Source organism: Pristis pectinata, chromosome 20 (genome assembly GCF_009764475.1).
Source record: "Pristis pectinata isolate sPriPec2 chromosome 20, sPriPec2.1.pri, whole genome shotgun sequence".
Lineage (NCBI taxonomy): Eukaryota > Metazoa > Chordata > Chondrichthyes > Rhinopristiformes > Pristidae > Pristis > Pristis pectinata.
This window is the reverse complement of record NC_067424.1, coordinates 14,467,091-14,488,273: the sequence shown is the minus strand read 5'-3', so window position 1 is coordinate 14,488,273 and position 21,183 is coordinate 14,467,091. Positions and strand designations below refer to the sequence as shown.

The window sequence follows — 21,183 nt, the reverse complement described above, 5'->3', positions numbered from 1 at the left end:
GAATTTGTTGCTAAAAGTCATACGCCAATCATCTGAATTAAATAACATCGAATAACTAGCAGCCAAGTAATTCACCTTGAAAATCAAACCTTTATCCCCATGTGTTATATAAATTGTTTACATCTCCTTATCCATTCATTACTTTTTATCTTAATGATCTTGGATTTGCTGCATCATTACGGTCTAAGCTTGTTACTAACCTAAAATGTTATGAATTCTAATGGATGTTTCTTCAAGTCAAGATGCAAGTTTACAAAGGCAACTTCCGTTGTGAGTGAGCTCATGGAAACACTAAGTTAACAGAATGCATGTGGTCATGCAAGATATAATTCAGTTATACAACCACTGAATTACTAATTAGCAGCAGACATTGGCCCACGATATTTTCCGTTACTCCTACTCTTTGCCTTCTCTACATTCAGGCATGTAAAATCCACCCTAACAAATATGATAGTGCATAAGGAGTCATAAGTAACTTAGCCAAAGCAAGTCCTGCATTAGGGAGCCAGAGGATACACTTAAACCATTTAAGGGTTGAAACTCCAAGAACCACAGTCAGGACATTTTTCCACATGCCACTTGGCTCTTGAATGGATCCTTGAATTTGACCATCTCCAAATGAAAAACATTAGGTGTACATGGAACAAGGAAAGTGCTAGTGGGGTCCCTGTCAAATTTACCAGATACGATTCCATCAACACAATTTGCTTGCTACATGCAAGCTACCTTCTTTAGATTGAGTGCTTAGTACTTTGAAGCAGCATGGAGCCTTAAGTAATAGTAGGAATTGTACAGCAACTTTAATTTCTAAACTCAGAAATGTAAGCCATTTTAATTTAGTGCACAACTGTTGCACTAAAGTGAAAATTGTTGAAAATCTCAAAACAAAATTATATCTGTAACTTGATTCTGGTTCTTACAGATTATGGAACAAAGTTATTCTGTATATGCCTGAAAAGATTTAAATAAGTGTATAGATTTAACAAGTTCTCCATTTGATTTTTAATTCTCTTACTTCAGGCTTACAATATTTGTTACAAGGCATACATTAAGAAACATTATTAATGTTCACAATTAATATGAAGTTCATTCAAAAGCTGTACTTCCATGCTGAATCAGCAGCAAGAAAAAACAATTTGCTGTAAAATGAGACAGGGTACTTATCTAAACAAGCTTGATTCCCACATATTAAGTCAGTATAAATACCAATTATACAAACCACAAATGTAGTCCTCCACATCAATATTAAAGATGCTTTTTCCTGCTAGCCACACAGGATGAGCACACTTGGCAGTGACCATGTGCTGAAACTGTTTTTCAATTAGAAACTGAGGCAACCACTTCAACTGGCAATCGCACAAAAGATTGGAGGTGTTCAGAACTCTGTGGACAGTAAATAAAAACACCCTTTTGGATATCTTTCCGAAAGAGAACTTTAAATTATTACTTGCAGTTAATCTCAGTTAGAATTTCCAGGAAAAGAGCTCCAAGGAGTCAAGTACAGGCAACATTGTGACAGCAAGCCACAATTTCTTTCAGGACTTGTATCCCATTTATCATAGAAGGCAGCTGCTGCACAAGGGAAATATTAAATACAGTACAAGTAGCATTACACAGCTGAGACAGAGCTCCAAAAGGAGTGTTATAGGAAAGGCTGAATGGCAGCATATAAACAGTGAATATATTACATAGCAAATCCAAATTATCAGCAGTGAAAATATTGAACATCCACCATTAGAAGTAATAACATTCACCCAGAAAACTCAATGGAAGTACATGACCATTTTTAGTTAATAGCTTGCTCAGATGGGAGGTGGGAAGGTAACAGCCAGGCTAGCATTTGTTTGCTATTCAGTTGCTATGACATTGTGCACATGAACCACGTATCATCTGCATTCAACCCAACCGTCATTTCTCAAACAAGTGGCATAAATAAAAAGATAGATTCTATGTCATCCTTTTCAAAAGGTTTCAACTTATGCCTTTTAACTAACAGAAATCCCATAAGACAAGATGGGGCCTGTATCCCATCCATTTCAAAAGATTGTAACTAATGATTTTTTTTTGTTTGGTACAAACATTAAGGGATACAGCAGCAAGGTAGGTAAACAAAGATACAGATCAGCCATGATTCAAGAACAGGCATTATAGGCTTAGAGAGCTGAATGAATTCCTTTTATTCCTGGGTACGGAGCCGATTAAAACTCATGAACTAGTTATCCAGTTATGTTTATCCAGCAAATCCTGTTGACAAAGTAATCAAAGCCTTGAAATAGTGCATTTGCACAGCTGCCACTTCAGTTTAAGTTTGCTAATTGTAGGCTTCATTTTATACAAAATTCCACCTCAGAAACACTGTCCTCCTCCAATCTCTCAGGCACCTTTATTGCTAAACATTAGCAATTCAATTACACCACCTGAATCTCAGGATATGATGAACTAATCAAGCAAAAGATAAATTTTCTCATTTATCTGATCACCACTTCACATTACAGCACTCATGCACTCCTGGGTTGCTGAAATCACTCTCAATTTCTAATTTATATGTAGAATTCCCATCATCCTTCCCCCCCACACACTCTCCAACCCAAAGCCACCTTCCTGCATTCACTGACAGCTATCAAAGAAAGAGGCCTGGATGGAGGCTTTGCACATGACTGAAGACCATATTTAATCAAGAAGAGGCTTTATAATTAAATGAACTCATACAGTATTAATTGGCTAGAATATTTTTAATATAAATACTCACAGCTCCTTAAGTTTCATTTGGGCAAAAGAATTTCCTTGAATCGACATAATGGCATTATTGCTCAGATCTCTAAAATGAAGAAATAAAATTTTTTTTAAGTAGAAGGTAAAAGGAATAGAAACAATTGCACAGCATGTTAACGTATCAAAGCATCTCTCACACTTATGAAAGTCAATAACATTCAGACTGCCACACCCACTGACCCAAAAACAAAGAATGAGGGAAGGTGATTTGGCTGGGATGGCGAGTATGCCTTCCTCTTCTTCAAATGGTTCATACCTGCCCACATGAACAAACACAAGTTTTACCTGAATGACCGCTGAACAGTTTATAAAATTAAAAAAGTCAACAGATTTTAACAAAATAGAGTCAATGAATTCTACAGCATGGAAACAGGGCTTTCGCCCATTAAGTCTGTTGTGACTATCAAGCACCCATTCACAGTAATCCCATTTTATCCTCCCTATATTCCCACAAACTCCCTCCCAAATTTTACTACTCACCTATATGCTAGGGGCAATTTAGTGGGCAAATGGCCTACCAACCAGCGCATCTTTGCGATGTGGGAGGAAACCAGAACATCCAGAGGAAACCCATGCAATTGCAAGAATAAGAGACAGCACTTTCACAGAGATCAGCATGAACCTTTATCACTGGAGTCAAGCCAACAGCTCTGCTAGCTGTGCCACTTGTCTAATTTCTGGTGCTTAAAAACCATACACACAAACAGTATATGGCTCAAAGGAAAGCTTCCTGTGATTAATTCTCTCTCTCCAAGTATGCATAGTTATTGCCAATAAAGACAGTTATATTAGGGCTGCCATATTAGCTGAACTGGTATATCGGAGAGCATAGATCGCAACAAAGAGGAATTAAAATCCAACACATAACTTTTTCACCCGCAGAATTATTTGGTAAATGGAAGTAAATGTGATCATTTATAAAATTTTCATTTTAATTGGCATTGTATTTTGAGATTATTAAAGAATTGAAGTGTATTTAGACATCTATACTCACAGGTACTCAAGGGTTACTAGTCCAGAAAATGCTTTATTGGTGATGGAAGTTATTTTGCTTCCCTGCAGAATCCTACAAAGGAGTGAAAAGACAATTGACAGTCAACAGTATACACTACAAAAGTCATCAATGTGTTGGCTGCTTCTTGTCCCCCTTTGTTCAGATGTTTGGAGTCACAACATGCATAGAACCATAGCACAGAACCATGCAATTTAAGTTCGGTTATAAACTCTTCCTTATTACAGCTACAGACGAATGCATCCATATTAAAAAGCTCTATAATAAAAGGTTCCAACAAAAGCTGGACCTTGGTATGGAGAAAACCATCTAACGTCACCAAATCTAATAGGCAGAAAAATATCAACGATGAACAAATTATTTCTTGCCAAAAGCTATGCCTCAGACAGAGTAGCAAGTTTGGCTGTCATAATTGATTTGTACTTGAGAATCCTAGCTGATGATCTCTAACTCTATCCAGTGAATTTTGCTGTAATATGCATGTGTACAGACCTTGAGCATAGGCAGACTCAAACCTTCTGCAGGGCTCCTTAAATCAAAATAAAATATCCACCATACAAGGGATCAGACCACAACTTGGGGTCTTAAACTGTAGTAGAAAATGTGTATTCAAATTATCTTCTCAGCATAGCACTGAAGCCATTGTTAAACCTCAGGTATGTCTACTTACAAGGACTTTAGCCTGGAGGAACAAGGAAATTAGATAGTTTATAGCCTAGCCCAGAAATTGCATGTTGTGACGCCTAAAATCTGAACAAGCAGTTCAGTAAAAGTGTTAAATAGCACATTACTCTGCTTAATTTGAGCAATATCATGAATGGGGTGGCAGGAGGTGAGGTGAAGAGAGAAAGAGGTTGGGGGAAAATAGGATAAATATGGATCAACTAAAATTATTAGTCTTAGGTTTGTTTGAGAATCCATATTGGGGTGGGAGAAAGTAGAGGGACAAGCACAAAAATATACAATATAAAAGCAAGACACATAAGCTTGAGAGTCACAATATACATACAATCTTTGCAGCTTGTCTAATCCAGTGAAAGCACCATTTGAATCTTCAATTGCCCATGAGATTTCGTTATTCCTCAGATCACTGCAGGAAGAAACCTGCTGTTACTCGATTTTACAAGCAGTATAGGAAGAAACAATCTGTTTACCACCCACACAAGAACATAGTTTTCATTCTTTAAAGCACCATTACAGCCCCATACACAAAGTTAAAATATGCATCAGATAGCCAAATGAAAAGAGCATGCCCTATTTTAGTTGACCAACTGTAACATGGGAGGAAGCACCATAAGTGCCGAGAGTGTGAAGAGTCAGAATGATAGAAACACATATTGTTTAGGCGTTGATTAGGCAGCTTAACATTTTAGGTCTTGCACTTTCAACACAAGAGTGCTGACTCTTTTTCCCAGATGCGCCAACAGTACATTTGCGCTGTTTTAAACTACACTCATTATCAACTTAAGTGTGAAACACAAAGCTTTGAAGAATCAGAATCAGGTTTATTGTCACTGACATACGTCATGAAATTTGTTGTTTTGCAGCAGCAGTACAGTGCAAGACAAAAATTACAAAATAAATAAATAGTGCAAAAGAGGAATAATGAGGTAGTGCTCATGGACCGTTCAGAAATCTCTTGGTGGAGGGGAAGAAGCTGTTCCTAAAACATTTTGCCAAAGCGTTTTACTAAATGAAGTAAGATTATGCTATTGAGGAAGGCTTTTCTTGCCAGATGTAATTAACAAAAATCCCAGAACTTGAAGACTCTCTAAAACTCATAGTTGGGCAGATAATTATTATTTTTTTTAAAGACATCCTTATAGTCTGAACTTGTAGAAAATAGTGACTTCCAGTGTGGAAACATTGGACATCTACCCTCCAGTTTTAAATCTGTTCAAGTTCTGTAAACATTATGCATTATTCAGTTGGCAAATGAGTAATGCAGTCTTCAATGTTTGTCAATGGCACTCTGCCACAGCATTCTGGTGTGAATGCTAGTTTCCACTGGTCCACATGCTCAAGAATAGAACCGCCATGTTCAGAGCCCCAAGTGCTGATATATGCTTCAACACATTACCTTGCTAGTCACAGACACAGATTGTGCCTGAGGAAATTTGAAACAAGTTTCAAATTGCTGATATATGCTTCAACACATTACCTTGCTAGTCACAGACACAGATTGTGCCTGAGGAAATTTGAAACAAGTTTCAAATTGCTGATATATGCTTCAACACATTACCTTGCTAGTCACAGACACAGATTGTGCCTGAGGAAATTTGAAACAAGTTTCAAATTTTATTATAGGAAACATTAAATAAGATGCAAACTGCAAAATTCATCCAGAAGTTTAAACAAAAACAATTCCACCAAGCATTATTTCCAACTTCATTTTGACAAATTGAAATTTTCACCCTTTTGCCCTTGCCTTGCCCTGATCAATTAGTTTTCCTTTTTCCCACACAGCTGGTCAGGCATCAATAGCTGGAGCCTTGTTAATCAGTAATGCCCTGGAATGTGAATATGCTCAGCGACCCTGAACTGAAGAAACTCACCAGCCATTTCTTTTTACACCCCTCCCCCATAGGGCAAAACAACACAATTTAATTTGTTCCCTTTCTGCTTTAGGCTACTTTGAACCAATCTAGATGAACTGTGATCACTTATCTACTAAAGGTTAAACCAATGGCCAAAATATCCACATTACTTAATCCCATTCGGTTTAATTTGGGACTGTTTTGCTATTTCATATCAACTCAGTACAGCAATTCAACTAAGTGGAATCTAAATTACAAACTCCTTAGGCGTGGAAAGGGAAAGAAGAGGAGGATTAATTTGGAATATGGCAATAGACATTGCAGAGTAAACTCTGGCTTTATTTTTATTGCAGTTTTAATCTGATGCTTGCCAACTTCATTCTTAGTGCAACTTGGAATCAATTTCTTTTCCTGTATATTTTAAAGAACTACTTGCAAATCTCAGCTAAATGAATACTGACAGTCACATTTCTACTAAGGACTTTCCAACTTCTCTAGCTTTCACCATAACGCAAGCACAAAAAAAATGCCTATCAGATAGAAAATTTGAAGCCATAACACTTTGGATTTCAGTACAATGGAATACTTAAAAACAAATAAATTCACAGAAATGTTCATCAATGACCTTTGTGTATAACAAAAACTGCAGTTAAACAAAGCTTTACTGTCCATCGTAGTCATGGATAATGACTTTGAGATAGAAGACATGACTCATTCAGCAATTATTTCCACATCTACTGCAGGTTCAGATCTGCATCACGCTCACTGACAAGACTTACAGATAAGGTTCAATTAGTACAGTCTACAGTATATGGAGTAAATGATACATTTTTGATCCTTTAAACTGCTTGTGAACAACCCTATTTACTCTGCATACTTACAGTGTGAGCAGGTTAGACAAGCCACTAAAAACTCCATCAGCGATGTAACTCACTCTGTTGTCTCCCATGTACAAATTCTCAAGCAATTTCAAGCCCATAAATGTAGACTCATCTAGACGAGTCAACTGATTGTAGGTCATGTCCCTGAAATAAAAAGGAACAAATTCATTTAGGAGGTATGAAATAAACTACGTCTTTACTTTAATACAATTCTCCCACCCCATTTACAATAACTCGACCATTTATAATTCAGATACAGCAACACTACACAGTACCCCAAAGTATACATTCCATGTTATACAGCAAGTAGTAATTAATATTTTATAATAATAAAAATTAAATAAATTCTAGGTTTTCCCATTTTCACATCTGTGGAGCACTGAAATAACAAAATCTTGTTCTATGTTCCTTTACTGGAGTAATGCTCAGACTTATTACAGTCGACTCTGGTCTGCACTAATGCACTAGTCACAGCAGGCGACTGACTATGCAAAATCGACCAATATAAATTTAGGATTTAAACATAAAGGAAACAATTAACATGGAGCCATAACTCCTGGTATTTTATTTGTTAAGCCTGGAGGTTCTAAAAACAATATTATACAGTGTTGTAAACCCTGAGCAACGTTCTTGACACTGTTACAGTAAATAGCAGGACCCTTAGGAACACTGATGTGCAGAGAGATCTTGGGGTGCATGTCCACAGTTTCCTGAAAGTGGCAACACAAGTAGATAGCGTGGTAAAGAGAGCATGTGGCACGCTTGCCTTCATTGGTGACAGTGCCGAGTATAAAAGTCCGGAAGTCATGTTGCAGCTGAATAAAACTTTGGTTAGACCACATTCGGAGTACTGTGTGCAGGTCTAGTCACCACATTACAAGAAGAAGAGGGTGCAGAAGAGGTTCACCAGGATATTGCCTAGATTAGGGAGTATTAGCTACGAGAGTTTGGACAAACTTGGACTGTTTCCTCTGGAGCATCAGAAGCTGAGGGGCGACCTGATGGAAGTATATAAAATTACAAGAGGCATGGACAGGGTAGATAGCCTTTTTCCCCCAGGGTGGAAATGTCAATACTAAAGGGCATAGCTTTAAGGTGAAAGGAGGAATGCATAAAACAGATTTACATGGTGCTTTTCTGTTACACACACACACACACACACACACAGTGGAAGCTGTCTTGAAAATGCTTTCAGGGGCGGTGGTGGAAGCAGATACGATAGTGATGTTTAAGAGACATTAAGAAACACACATGAACAGGCAGCGAAATGAGGGATATAGACAATGTGCATGCAGATGTGCAGTTTAAATTGGTATCATGTTCAGCACAGACATCAAGGGCCAAAGGACCTGTTCCTGTGTGGTACTGTTCTAGGTTAAGTGATTATGTCAGAAGAATGGTAGAAGCAGCACTGGAACCAGAGACAATCTATATAAAAAAATAGGAAAATACACTTCTGGTTCAAAGACAGTGTGGACACACAACCCAGTTTTACATCACGAAAAGCACAGCAAAACTATTGTTGTATCTATATACACAAATTATTTTGAGAATTAAGGAAACACTGCTTATTAAAAAAAACATACCAGTGGGGAAAGAAAGTGCACCATCACTAGTAATCCCTTTCTAAGAAAAAGTATTAAGTTTTTAGTCGGGAGTATATGCATCATTACCCTTTCATATTAACTATAAAGCAACAATTTGAAGTTGAGCCTGTATTAGCACAAGGTGCTTCATACCAGCTTTAAAAATTTCATAACACATTAGGATAGGTGACCAGAAGCATTGTCAGAAGGCTAGGTTTTAAAATGTTCTTAAAAACAGATAGAGGCAGAACAGGAGGGAATTTTAGAGCTTAGAGCAAAAGGTGGATGAAATTGTGGCCTATAGTGATTAAAATCACGATTTACACAAAGCTGGTAGTATTAGAAGAGTGAAGGAAAGAATGAATGAAACAAACTCACAGTTCTGTCAGTTTCTGGCAGAACTCCCAAGCATCAGCACTTATCCTGGCAATGGCATTCTGACTCAGGTGTAGCTGTTGCAGGAGTTTAAGGCCATACAGCCAGCCCTTGGTAACTTCAGTCAAGTTATTGTGTTCTAAGTCCCTAAAACAGAGAAAAGAAACATCCATTTTTTCTCCCCTCCTGAAGTTAGCATATTTCTCAACTCTAGCTATGTAATAATTAGGTCAAAATAAAAAGACAAAAAGCAAGAGACCAGATTTCCCCCAAGTAAAATAATTTTGGCTCTGAGGCCAAATCTCAAGTTCTAGATTTTTCAAAACAAAACTAAATTCTTCAAAATATCCCTAAAGCACCCAAACCTTTGCTTACCAACAATTACATACGCATGCAACATCAAGTAATATATTGAATTAAGGTCTCATTCTTCAGCCAGGCAGGCCATCACATGGACATCCTGCATTCAAAAACTGTGCTAATTCTAGCAAGGAAGAGTTATATCACCAATGACTGCAAGGTTCAGATGAGGAGACATTAAGTATGTTACTTAGAGCACTTACATTACACATACAAAAGACAACCTTTGACTTATTCAAGGAAAAAAAAGTTATTCCATGCCTACTTTGCTTTAACAATTATATTCACATTACTTTAATTACATTAATCACTTCAAAACTTTAGTAATCCAATATTTTCTTAAATGGCTTGACAAGATCCAGAATATATGTTGAATGAAAAGACTTACAACTCCTCAATTTCATTGAGCCCCCAGAAGGCTCCATCCTTGAGTTCACAGATTCCATTACGCTGTAGTTTCAATGATTTCAATGAGTCAAGGCCATGAAATGCAAGACTTTCAATAATTCGGATTTTATTGCGCTTTAGTTCCCTGTTTAAACATCAAGACACAAATTCAACCTGTGTGGTGGTTTAAGATATTTTTTTCCCTTAAAAAAAAAGTGACAGATTTTGAAAAATCTTTCAGCTTGGAAAGTGATGTAGTTGAATGTGCACCATAATGATCACATTTAGAATAAAATTTCTAAATATTCCTAGTTGCAACAGATCTTTCTACATATTTAGATAAGATATCTTTATTAGTCACTTGTACATTGAAACAGTGAACCACCACTGAAGAGAACAGATAATTGTCACAATTACGACCATCTCCTCCAGGCTGGGTGTTGACAATCCTATTCAGCAAATTAAATCCTAACTACATTCAGCTGTTTTACGACCACTTGGGAGTTCTAACAGGACAGACCTGGAACAAAACTGTCACCTGCGGCAAGGTTTTCAAGTCAGTATGCTTGTGGGTGTGCCTTATGCTGTCCAAAAGAAGGTTTCATAGGATCATTAAAAAAAAGAGGACTAGGCCATTAGCCCCTCATCATTCAATCAGATCATGGCTGATCTGATATTGACCTTAAGAGCAGGCCAAGTCACTCCAAGCCCATTCCCTTAACAACTTCCCTGTAGACCAAAACAAAATCCATCTCAGCTTTGAATATATTCAAGAATTCGGCCTCCACTGATGTCTTGGGTAGTAAATTCCAAAAGATTAATGACTCAGAAGAAATTGCTCGATCTCCATTTTAAATGGGCGACTTCTTTATTCTGAAACTAATCTCCCAGTTCTAGATTTCCCCACTAGGGGATGCATGGCCTTAACAATAAAGCTTTTAAAGTAAACAGATGTTAAGACTTCAGCAGATTCAGAGATTTCAAAAACAAGATCTATTTGTACCAATAAGCTTTCTCAATAGTTATATAATTTAGCACAGAGACAGTATTGTACATATAACTATTATATATTTTGAAACTTCTGGACAAGTCTGACTACTTTCTACATGAAATAAGTAAATCAGTCAACCCAGTATTAGACCCTTCAATAATTCCCCTTCAATTGGATCCAAATGCAACATTCTCTTCTGCTTAAAAATACAAGGAGGAAATCTTTGTTTAACACAGTCATTTTCCTCAGACCAACAGTATAAGAGAGTACTTGGTGTAAAATAGCACTTGCTGATTTTGCTGTATGTGAGAGCATGCTGCATTGCAATCTCCGTTGAGTACTGCAGGTTTCACCACAGTTAAACTAAACATTTGGATTTCCTACTGTGCCCCAGGAATGCATGCTGATGCAAGAGCACAAAAGAAACCCAGAGGTCATGATCCCAAAAGACCACCTCACAAATGAGAGACATTACAAGCAAGAGTATTTCAAGGTTGTAGCACTTTCTTGTTCAGATCAAAGCAAAAATGTATAGCTGTTGGAGATAAATCAGAAACAAAAATTGCTGAAGATATCAGCATCTAGAGAGAAACAAAGTTAACATAAATTGTTTCATCAGAACCCACAGTCATCAATGCAAAATATTACCTCGGTTTCTTTCTCCATAAACACTGGTTGATCAGAGTGGTTCTAGCATATTCCATCTTTACCAGATTGACTTGGTTCTACTATCAACCCAATGAATTTGTATTCAAATAAGTCAGTAGTAATCTCAAGGCACCGCATATCTGAAAACTGCAGTAGCACTTCTACCTTTTTTGAAAAAGTATAGAGACACGCTTCTGTATTTTGAATGGTAAATTGAACAAAATCACTCACAGGTACTGAAGATGAGGCATTCGGAAACTCTTTGGCTGAATGACAGAAATTTTATTTCTGTTCAGTTTGAGGACAAGCAAAGTGCTGGAGAGATTATCAAAACAGCCCGGCTCAAGGACCGTTATTCGGTTGTTGTTCAAATGTCTGAAAATTAAATAGGATTTTAAGTTACAAAACAATTAACTAATTTTTGCTCAAACTTTATTTAAATAAAGGTCCCTTTAAAAAAAAGTTGAAGACCTTCGTGCTTCACATCTTTCCAATTTAACAAAGGGGGAAACATTTAAGGAATCTCCTGCTGGGCCAGGACTACATTTGTAGTCATAACATAAACTTCATTTTAGATTTGGTTCTGAAATTCAAGTCTTCATTAAATATAAGATGACTTCAAGGCAGTTAATGTATCAGTTTCAGGGGCATTGATTAAATTTTTCTTCAACATAGTTTCCTTATAGATTTTATTTCTTAACCCTATAGATGTTTTATCGGCTTGAGAATCTTGTTACTCAAAGCAGTTCATGTTTCCTCATTCAAAACAAATTAATGCTACCACTAGAAATAACTGACAATCAAGCACAAATCTAGAACCTTCAATATAGTACAGTATTTCACTGGGTCTAGGCTGGGCTGAACAACTCCACCAAATGACTTTCCTAATGCAAGTTTAAAAGCAGCATCTTCAGCATGAATTCCAATTGTCATGTCATGAAAGTAAAAGATGGACAGGTTTAATACACATCACAACATTCTTAACCTTTCAACTGGCAAGAATAAAATTCCTTCAAACTCAGGGAGTGCCATGCCAAGCCAATCAAATTCACTAAGTGAACTATGTATCCTGAAGAACACATCCCATTACATGTCCACAAGCACAGTGCAGATTGACACAGGTGAATGTGGGGAGCCCCAAGTCCATGCAAATCTGTAGTTTTAAAATCAGATGAAATTACCCAGCACGCCACAAAGCGCTAAAAGTTTCCTACCACTTATCTGAGAATTTGTACAAGGTATAGAGAAAGGTTAGTATATTATAGATTGTGAGCCCTAAGACGTGAATTATAGGTCACTTAAAATGGCTGTGCTTTGCTTCGAATGTCTTTCCCATTCTTTAGCTAGTTCTCTACAACCTTGAGATACAATAGTACCAGCACAATAGGTTCCTTGCTCAGCAAGTTTACACAATTGGTCCTTAGTTCAGCAGGTTGACCCTGAAACCACAATGAAGAACTTTGTCTATGTAAAGATAAACAGTAGACCTAGATGGCCTGGAGAGATTAAGGAACTATTGTCTCAACCGAAGTATTAACTATTTTAAGTGATTTCCTTGTTTGTAACCAATCATCATGTAAGAAATAAGTGCTATGTTGCCTGACTAATGCGTGATCATTCCATATATGGTAATTTCTTCTTTCTCTGGATAACTATAAGAATGTACGTAAACTGATGTACCACAGAGACCACCCGGTCCGGGATGTAGGTGCCTGGCTTGGTGCTCTCTCCTCGGATCAAATAGTAAAGAGATTGAACAAGAACAGTGGTCTTTTGAGTCTTTTCTCCGATTGAGTTCGACATATCCAGCAAGCAACAAAGGGTAGGATTATCTGGTGCAGAGCAGGAAGACTCTCATAGCCACTACTTTTGAGTCTATTCATCTAAAAACAAAGTTGTTTGCTCAATTAACCACATTTTTGAGTCATAGAGCATAACAGCACGGATACAGGCCCTTCAACCCAAATGAGTCCACGCCGACCATGGTGCCCACCCAGCTAGTCCCAATTTCCTGCATTTGGCCCATATCCCTCCAAGCCTTGCCCCTCCATGTACCTATTCAAATGCTTCTTAAATGATACTATTGTACCTGCCTCAACCACTTTGGCAGCTCATTCCATAAACTCACCACCCTTTGTGTGGAAAAAGTTGCCCCTCAGGTTCCTTTTAAATCTTTCTCCTCTCATCCTAAAGCTATGCCCCCTAGTTTTGGACTCCCCTACCCTGGGGAAAAGACTTACCATACACCTTATCAATGCCTCTCATAATTTTAAACATTTCTGTAAGGTCGCCCCTCATTCTCCTATGTTCCAAAGACCTAGTCTGGCCAACCTCTCCCTACAACTCAGGCCTTTAGTCCTTGTAAATCTTCTCTGCACTCTTTCCAGTTTAACCACATTTTTTCTAATAACAGAACAACCAAAACTGTACACAGTTACCCAAGTGTGGCCTCATCAACTACTTAGTGAGACTGCACTTGGAGTATTGTGTACAGTTATGGTCCTAGGGATTTATGTACACTTTTAGTCCTAGAGATTTATGGATGTTAAAATAGAAAAGGGAAAACCTCACTGGGAAAAGTTTATCAAATGGTCCAGTAATCCAGAGGGCTAGAGTAGCAATATACAGACCAGATTCCAGCTTAAATCCCACCATAGTAGCCATGGGATTTAAATTCAGTTAATAATTTGGAATTTTAAAAGGTCATTAGGGATGATAACCTCAAAAATTACCAGATTGTTGTAAAAGTGAAGTTGGTTCATTGATGTCATTCAAGGGAGGAAATCTGCCACTCTTATTTGCTCTGGCCTGTGTGGGACTCTAGACCTGCCAAATGTGGTTGACTATAAAATGGAATAGCAAGCCATTCAGTTCAAGGGTAATTAAGCAAGGACAATAAATGCTGGCTTGCCAACACCACCCAGATTCTGAAAATGAATAAATAAAGGAAGTGCTTTCTGGAAATGTGTAGAGCTAAATGTATATTGTGTAAATAGTAAAACATTTGTGAATATATCCAGCCACAAACCACCAAAAGCTTTGTAGAGCAGAGGTGATATCAAATATTTAAACCATTCTATGCATCTGAAGACAGGCTTGAATAATAAATACCCTAGCCCAAAAACACTCCCCCAGAACTCTTGACACAATCCATGCCCACTGACTGGAAAAACACAATAGTGTAGCAGACTCCACGGAGCCAAATCACAATGGGCTCGAATCATATGGAAATCCATAGGACACAGTTCAAACAGCTTTGAGCCTTTTCAATTAGAAATTGAAGTACTTGCATGGAATTCAACAATTAATCTACTCTATTCAGAATCAGGACCTCACCTTCCCTATAAAGGATTTTAAAAAAATGACCATCTACAACGAGTTGAGATGGACTCAAACATCCTTTCATGATGTTCTGTTCAAGTTGTTCCAAATACTTTAGTTAAAGATGGCAGTTAGCCACTTTAATAAATCATTAGTCTTAACGCTGAACTTGCCTTCTTGCTGAATGCAACCTACATAAATGGTTAATTCTGAAACATATTTAGATTAATGATTATGTGGTTAGCAAAGATTAAATAGATTACAGTAGAAAGTGAAAAGGTAGGCAAAATACATTTTCAACATTTAAAATGTCTGATGTCACAATAAGTTATTTTCATTTCAACTGGCAAAGGACTTGTGTACAACCTAAACACTGGCAGATCTGTTGGATTACATGGATTGCTCTTTTAAATTCTGTGTATTAAACATTGTGTACAAAGTTCAACTGCTGCTTACAAGCTGAAAATCTGAAATGAAAATTATTAGAAAGTCTGGAACTACCAAGATGGGGGAAAGAAAGGATAGTATACAAAAAAAACAGGTTAGGAAGAATGAAACAAAGATGTTCATTGTTACCCAGATGAAAAATATGAAGATTTTGTTGGTAGATCTTCTCTTTAAAATGTAATGCTAAGTACTGCCCACTGCATGCTCTTCCTGCATCACAGGATTATCTAACTACACCATAACACTCAGAATTAAATTATAACTCATGCTTACAAAGGGCAAAAGAGCCTTAAAAAAAACACACACACACACCCATACTTTTAAGTTATAAATAGAAAATTAAATAATGCTAGGTTGAGATATAGGCACAGATCACAAGGATGATATCTTTGTATATAATCAAGTCATCTGTGCACAACAAGAAATTACAAGCCTTTACCATAGATAACAAGGCAATTCTATATATGTTACTATACTATATACTTTACAATCCGACTCATTAATACCTGCTTGGTTCATCAGTTTACAATTTTATTGTTCTATTTTGTACTTCCATCTAGTACCAAACAACACTGTTTAAGTACATTGCTACAACACACCTATGTTATAAAACAATAAAAGATAATGAAATTCTTAATTACGCACAGATTTTTCAGCTGCATTATTGGAAACGAAGTAGTTTTGATTTCTGAAATCATGTTTGAACTGAGATCTAAAGTCTCCAAAGAGCTGTATGGCTGAAGATCCAATGCAATTATCTCTGCCACCCGATTATGTGTTCTGAAAAATAAAGTAGCAAAGTTGCAGTTAACCTTTCTTAATGAATATTCTCCCTGACCCCAATGATTCTGCAGTCCTCCAAAAAGGACATTTAAGTATTCAAGTAGAATTTGAAACTTTTTTTTATATATAAAATACCAGAGAGCATGAACCAGTCAGTGAAAGAATGTTTAAAGGAAGGAATTGGGGTTGGAGGGAAATTTCCACAACAATTTTATAATTAGACTGCTTTCAATAATAGCTACGAACACACAGATCCAACTTAGAATAATTAGAAACATTACAGCAGACAAAGTACAGAAACCAATTTGAGAAAAAAAAGTGTTACCCTTACATTGAGGCATAAAAGCAACAATTTTTCTGCATGTTAATTGGCTTTACATATTCTAATAATTTAAGCTTATTTTTAAAATCACTAAAAAAGCTTAGTCCTTTCTGTGGGAGATAAAGAACTGGCATTAGGAAAGTGGATCAGCTTGCACCAACGGAAATATGTGGCATTGCAGAGAAGAAATAAAAGAAAGGAATAGACATCCATCCAAAAAGATGATACGAGAAAGGTTTCCAAAAGCTTGCTCAAAAAGGATCTAAGAAGGATATATGGATGAGGAGAGAGATAGAAATGCAGGAGGTTTAAGAGGGAGCTCGAGGGAATGGGACAGAATAAAAATATACCAAAGCCTTATTTATTGGGAAAATCATATTAACCTTTGGAGCAGCATGCCAACAGACAATAGAAATGGAGGGTTATGGGCTGTGTAGGAGGGAAGGGTTAGATTGATCATGGGGTAGGTTTATATAGGTCAGCACAACATTGTGGGCCAAAGGGCGTGTATTGTGCTGTACTGTTCTAGAAATATGCTGGGAGGATGTTGACACTAGCTAGTGACAAACTAGTCAAAACATACCCATTATGGGTGACTTGGACTTGTAGTCTTGAACAGTTATTAACTTGAGTAGAAATAGACTAAAACATTCAACAGATCAAAAAAACCTCAAAACTGTTCTCTCACACCTCAGCAGTGGTGATGCCTTATTATAACCAATGCCACATGTGCAAGGATTGGATTTTTTTTAAAGCAGTAAGTGTTAAAACTCTCCACATAAAATGCAAAATTATAAGGAAATAGAAAGCTTCAGGATGTTTTAAACAGCCATCATCTCCACAGCTCACTTTATTATCAAGATGGGGCCAACTGGGAGATACACAATTTGGTTTATAGTGAATGTGAATTCATTCCTAACTTAGCTTTACTTTTGCTGAATGTATCACAGAATGATGGGCGAGGAAAGGGAAAGAATGGCGAGGAACGAAATCATACACAGTAGCAGCTGAAGCACAATTTTGGAACAGTACAGAATGAACTTTGATTTAATTGTACTATACCAGAAAACTATGAGTGAGAGAAAGATTTTCCTCTTCCAAGAACTATTCTTTTATTATCCACAATAAAGGATAGAGGGTCAAAGTAAAAAAAAATTCTCTAATTGCAATTTGTCAGTGGATCAGTGAACAGGAATTTTTTTGCAAAGTGAGTGATTGGAAATTATCATGCTCTTCCTTTGGAGAAAAAGTGCCAGAAATTAAATTAAACACAATCAATGTACAGATAGCAGCCCAACATTGTACTTACAACGACAGGATGGTAATGTTAGCTGTTGCAGCTCCTAATGACGGGATTGAAGTGAGTAGATTATAGTTGATTTTCCTTGAGGAGGGAAGTGATCAATTAGCAAAAATTCTGATATTTAAGTAATTCTTTGAAGTATTCAACAAAATCAAATATTGGCAGGATACTCACACTTCCAGTAGTCCATGAAGACCATCAAATACAGCATCTTTAATGGAAACTAATCTGTTATGACTCAAGTCTCTGTAATAGAACAATTCAAAAATCAATGCATCCTCCAATACAATTCTTCTTAATATTTAAAGATGGTCATAATAGTCATGTGCTTTGCAACTCATTTCCCAGTCACACAAAATCCTACTCACCCATAACCCCTGTCCTTGCTAACCTACAACGACTATTCTTTCAGATTTAGAATCATCATCCTCACTTTGTTTTCAAAGGCTATCCCTACCAAGCTCCTAATCTCCTCTAACCCTACTAAACCACTCGCCGCCATTAAAAACAGTGCACCTCCCTTCCCTGGGTACGCTTATGGTCACTCTTCCAAAGCTCCTTTATATTTATTTTTGCCTGATTATTTCTGTCATTAAGTTAAAATGACATAGAAAAGCAAGTTGTTGTTAGATGGTGAAAGAGTCTGGATTTATATTTGTCGCTTGCAGGTTCCATGAAACAAAAGAAAATAGGCTCTAAACTAAGATCTGCTTGACTAAGAAAAACTCATGAGGAAGATTACTATTTATTGTATTAGTCTATTACAGTGGCCAATTTTGCTACTTGAAATCTGCAATGAATAAAATGTGTATACTGGACCTTCTTAAGAAAATTATGCAGAACGTAATGCAAATTTAAATTTAAAAAACACACCACAGACTAAATATAACAGGCAACAACATTACAGTTCACTGTTTTTTTTTCTGCCCAAGTTATCAATCATTATGAGTATACTTAAAACTATGTACAGATGCACTTGCTCTGTATGGTCAATATATTTGAGTTACACATCTTCAGTTTCACATTCTGAAAAAGCAAAGAACCCCTTGTTAAATTGTTAAAATGAGTGATCCATCAACAACTGCTAAATGCTCTACTCATTCAGTTAAAGATTGAATGTTTTAAAAGCTCCAGGAGTACGCATTCTTTTGCCTGCACCTCTTACTGGAGAGAGGATAGCCGGCTCCTGGTGCTGACAGCCCAAATGTGATATCTGACTTAAACTCTACCATAATCTGAACAGGAGTGCACAACAAGAAAGATAACTGAACCACTGTGGTACAAGTTTAATCACAGTCTGCATCTCAGTCACAATCTGCACATACCTGCTGACAGACTGAACATGTGTGAACAATGTCTCTATTAATGTACATTCTGGAATTCATCCACAGTTTCTGTTCATGTTTTGCTCAAGAGAAAAGTTCATCTGTAAACTATTAAGTGATAGCAATGTTGTAATGAATATACAAGACATTAACTCTAGATATTTCTTACTGTTGTTGCATTCAATGCTCTATGCTGTGAAAATTGAGCCTGCCTTGAAAATAAATGGGACTAACATAGGATTAGTGAAAATGGGTGGTCAGTGTGGACTCGCAGGACTGAAGGGTCTGTTTCATGCTGCCTCTCTCTCTCCCCATGATTTGTAGATGACATTTTGTGGAATATAACTGGTTTTGTCCGTTTCTGGAGCTTTTACACAAATCCATCCCTTTGGGGAATGTGGGAGAGACACAAAGGAACAGATTCTTTGGTGAGAAAATTATAAAGCTCGTCTACATTCTGTGAGACATTGCCCAGAAGGTGGATCTTTTGTTTGAGACATAGCCCCACTCACTGCACAAAAACTAGATGGACATTCAGCGCACCATTAGGAGTGTGATGCACTCTGGCTGGTAACAAGTCTTCCAGGTCTGTCCTTAAGCAATCACTTACCAGGTGCCTCCATGCCAGGACTTCCAGGACCAATGAGTTGCAGCCACTTACCTCGGAAGTGTGGTAAGAGGGCTGGGCTGCAGGGGAGGCTGAAACAGCGTGGGTACAAGACTGACCCCACACTCCCCAGCATGCTACTAGCTAACGCCCAGGCCATTGAGAACAAAGTTGATGAAATAAGGGCAAGACTGACCTACCAAAGAGAACTAAGGGACTGCTGTGTGCTATATCTTACCAAATCATGGCTTACATCTGCTTCACTTGACTGTGCCATATAACCCGAGGGCTTCTCAATCCACCAAATGGACTGTACAGCACCATTGGGCAAAGTTAGAGGTGGAGGGGTCTGCTTCTTAGTCAGTAACTTGTGGTGACGGTCCTGGTGATCTCCTGCTCACCCAGCTTGGAATATCCAATGATGAAGTGTCAACCATTCTATCTACCGCAGGAGTTCACTTCAGCTATCCTGATGGCAGTTGACATTCTACCCCAGACAGACATGAAGCCTGCACTCAATGAACTACACTCTGTGGTCAACAGCCTTGAAACAGGATACCCTGAGGTCCTCTTCATTTTTGCTGGCAACTTTAACCATGCCAACCTGAAGAATGTGTTACCAAATTACTACCAGCACATCTCCTGTCCCACCAGGGGCCGTAACACCCTTGACCATTGCTATACAACCATCAAAGATGCCGTGTGAGCCACCCCTCGCCCTCACTTTGGTAAATCAGACCACCAGGCTGTGCTCCTTCTCCATACACACAAACAGAAACTGAAACGGGAGGGTCCAGTACAGAAAGTCATGCAGTGCTGGTCTGAGGAAATTGATAAGCTTCTACGTGATCACTTTGAGTCAGTGGACTGGTCCATGTTCAAAGACTCACTGCCAGCCTTGATGAGTATGTCACCACCATCATAAACTTTATCAGCAAGTGCGTTGAGGACTGTGTACCAAAGAGGAAAATCAGGATGTTCCCAAACCAGAAACCATGGATGAACCGGGAGATCCACTCCCTAATGAAGTTCAGGGCTGCTGTATTCCAATCAGGTGACCCTGACCTTTACAAGAAATCGAGATACGACCTCCGTAAAGCTATCCGAGATGCCAAGAGACAATATCAGTTCAAAATAGAGTCCCAAACCAGCCGTCAGTTGTGGCAGGGCTTACATGCTATAAATAGGCTACAAAACGAAGTCGGGCAGCATGGTCAACAACAGCGCATCCCTTCCTGATGAGCTTAATGCAGTCTATGCACGTTTTGAACAGAAGGGGATTAGTTTGTCACCACCCACCCTGACAGCCTCCAATGCAACTGAACCAGTAGTCACAAGATCAGTCTTCTGGAGAGTGAACCCGAGGAAAACATCTGGCCTGGATAGTGTCCCTGGCCATGTGCTCAGATATTGTGCTGATCAGCTGGAGGGGGTACTTGCAGACATATTTAACCTTTCCTGTTTCAATCGGAGGTTCCCACCCATTTTAAGACCACTGTCATCCTGGTACTTAAGAAAAACAAGGT

At 37.9% G+C, this 21,183-nt stretch overlaps 1 protein-coding gene across 2 annotated transcripts in view; it reads right to left on the bottom strand.

Annotated features, from left to right (window-relative positions):
- lrig2 (leucine-rich repeats and immunoglobulin-like domains 2) overlaps positions 1–21,183 on the bottom strand; it is a 60,231-nt gene that overhangs the window by 14,782 nt on the left and 24,266 nt on the right. Inside the window, exons 2-12 of one of the 2 annotated variants that reach the window (XM_052034705.1) lie at positions 17,900–17,971; positions 17,732–17,806; positions 15,963–16,097; positions 11,781–11,924; positions 9,912–10,055; positions 9,167–9,310; positions 7,203–7,346; positions 4,794–4,874; positions 3,767–3,838; positions 2,750–2,818; positions 1,220–1,383 (exon numbers count right to left, since the gene is read on the bottom strand). In XM_052034705.1, coding sequence (XP_051890665.1) covers positions 1,220–1,383; positions 2,750–2,818; positions 3,767–3,838; positions 4,794–4,874; positions 7,203–7,346; positions 9,167–9,310; positions 9,912–10,055; positions 11,781–11,924; positions 15,963–16,097; positions 17,732–17,806; positions 17,900–17,971 — 1,244 coding nt within the window. The remainder of the gene's footprint in view (positions 1–1,219; positions 1,384–2,749; positions 2,819–3,766; positions 3,839–4,793; positions 4,875–7,202; positions 7,347–9,166; positions 9,311–9,911; positions 10,056–11,780; positions 11,925–15,962; positions 16,098–17,731; positions 17,807–17,899; positions 17,972–21,183) is intronic. The other variant, XM_052034706.1, reaches the window with a different exon arrangement.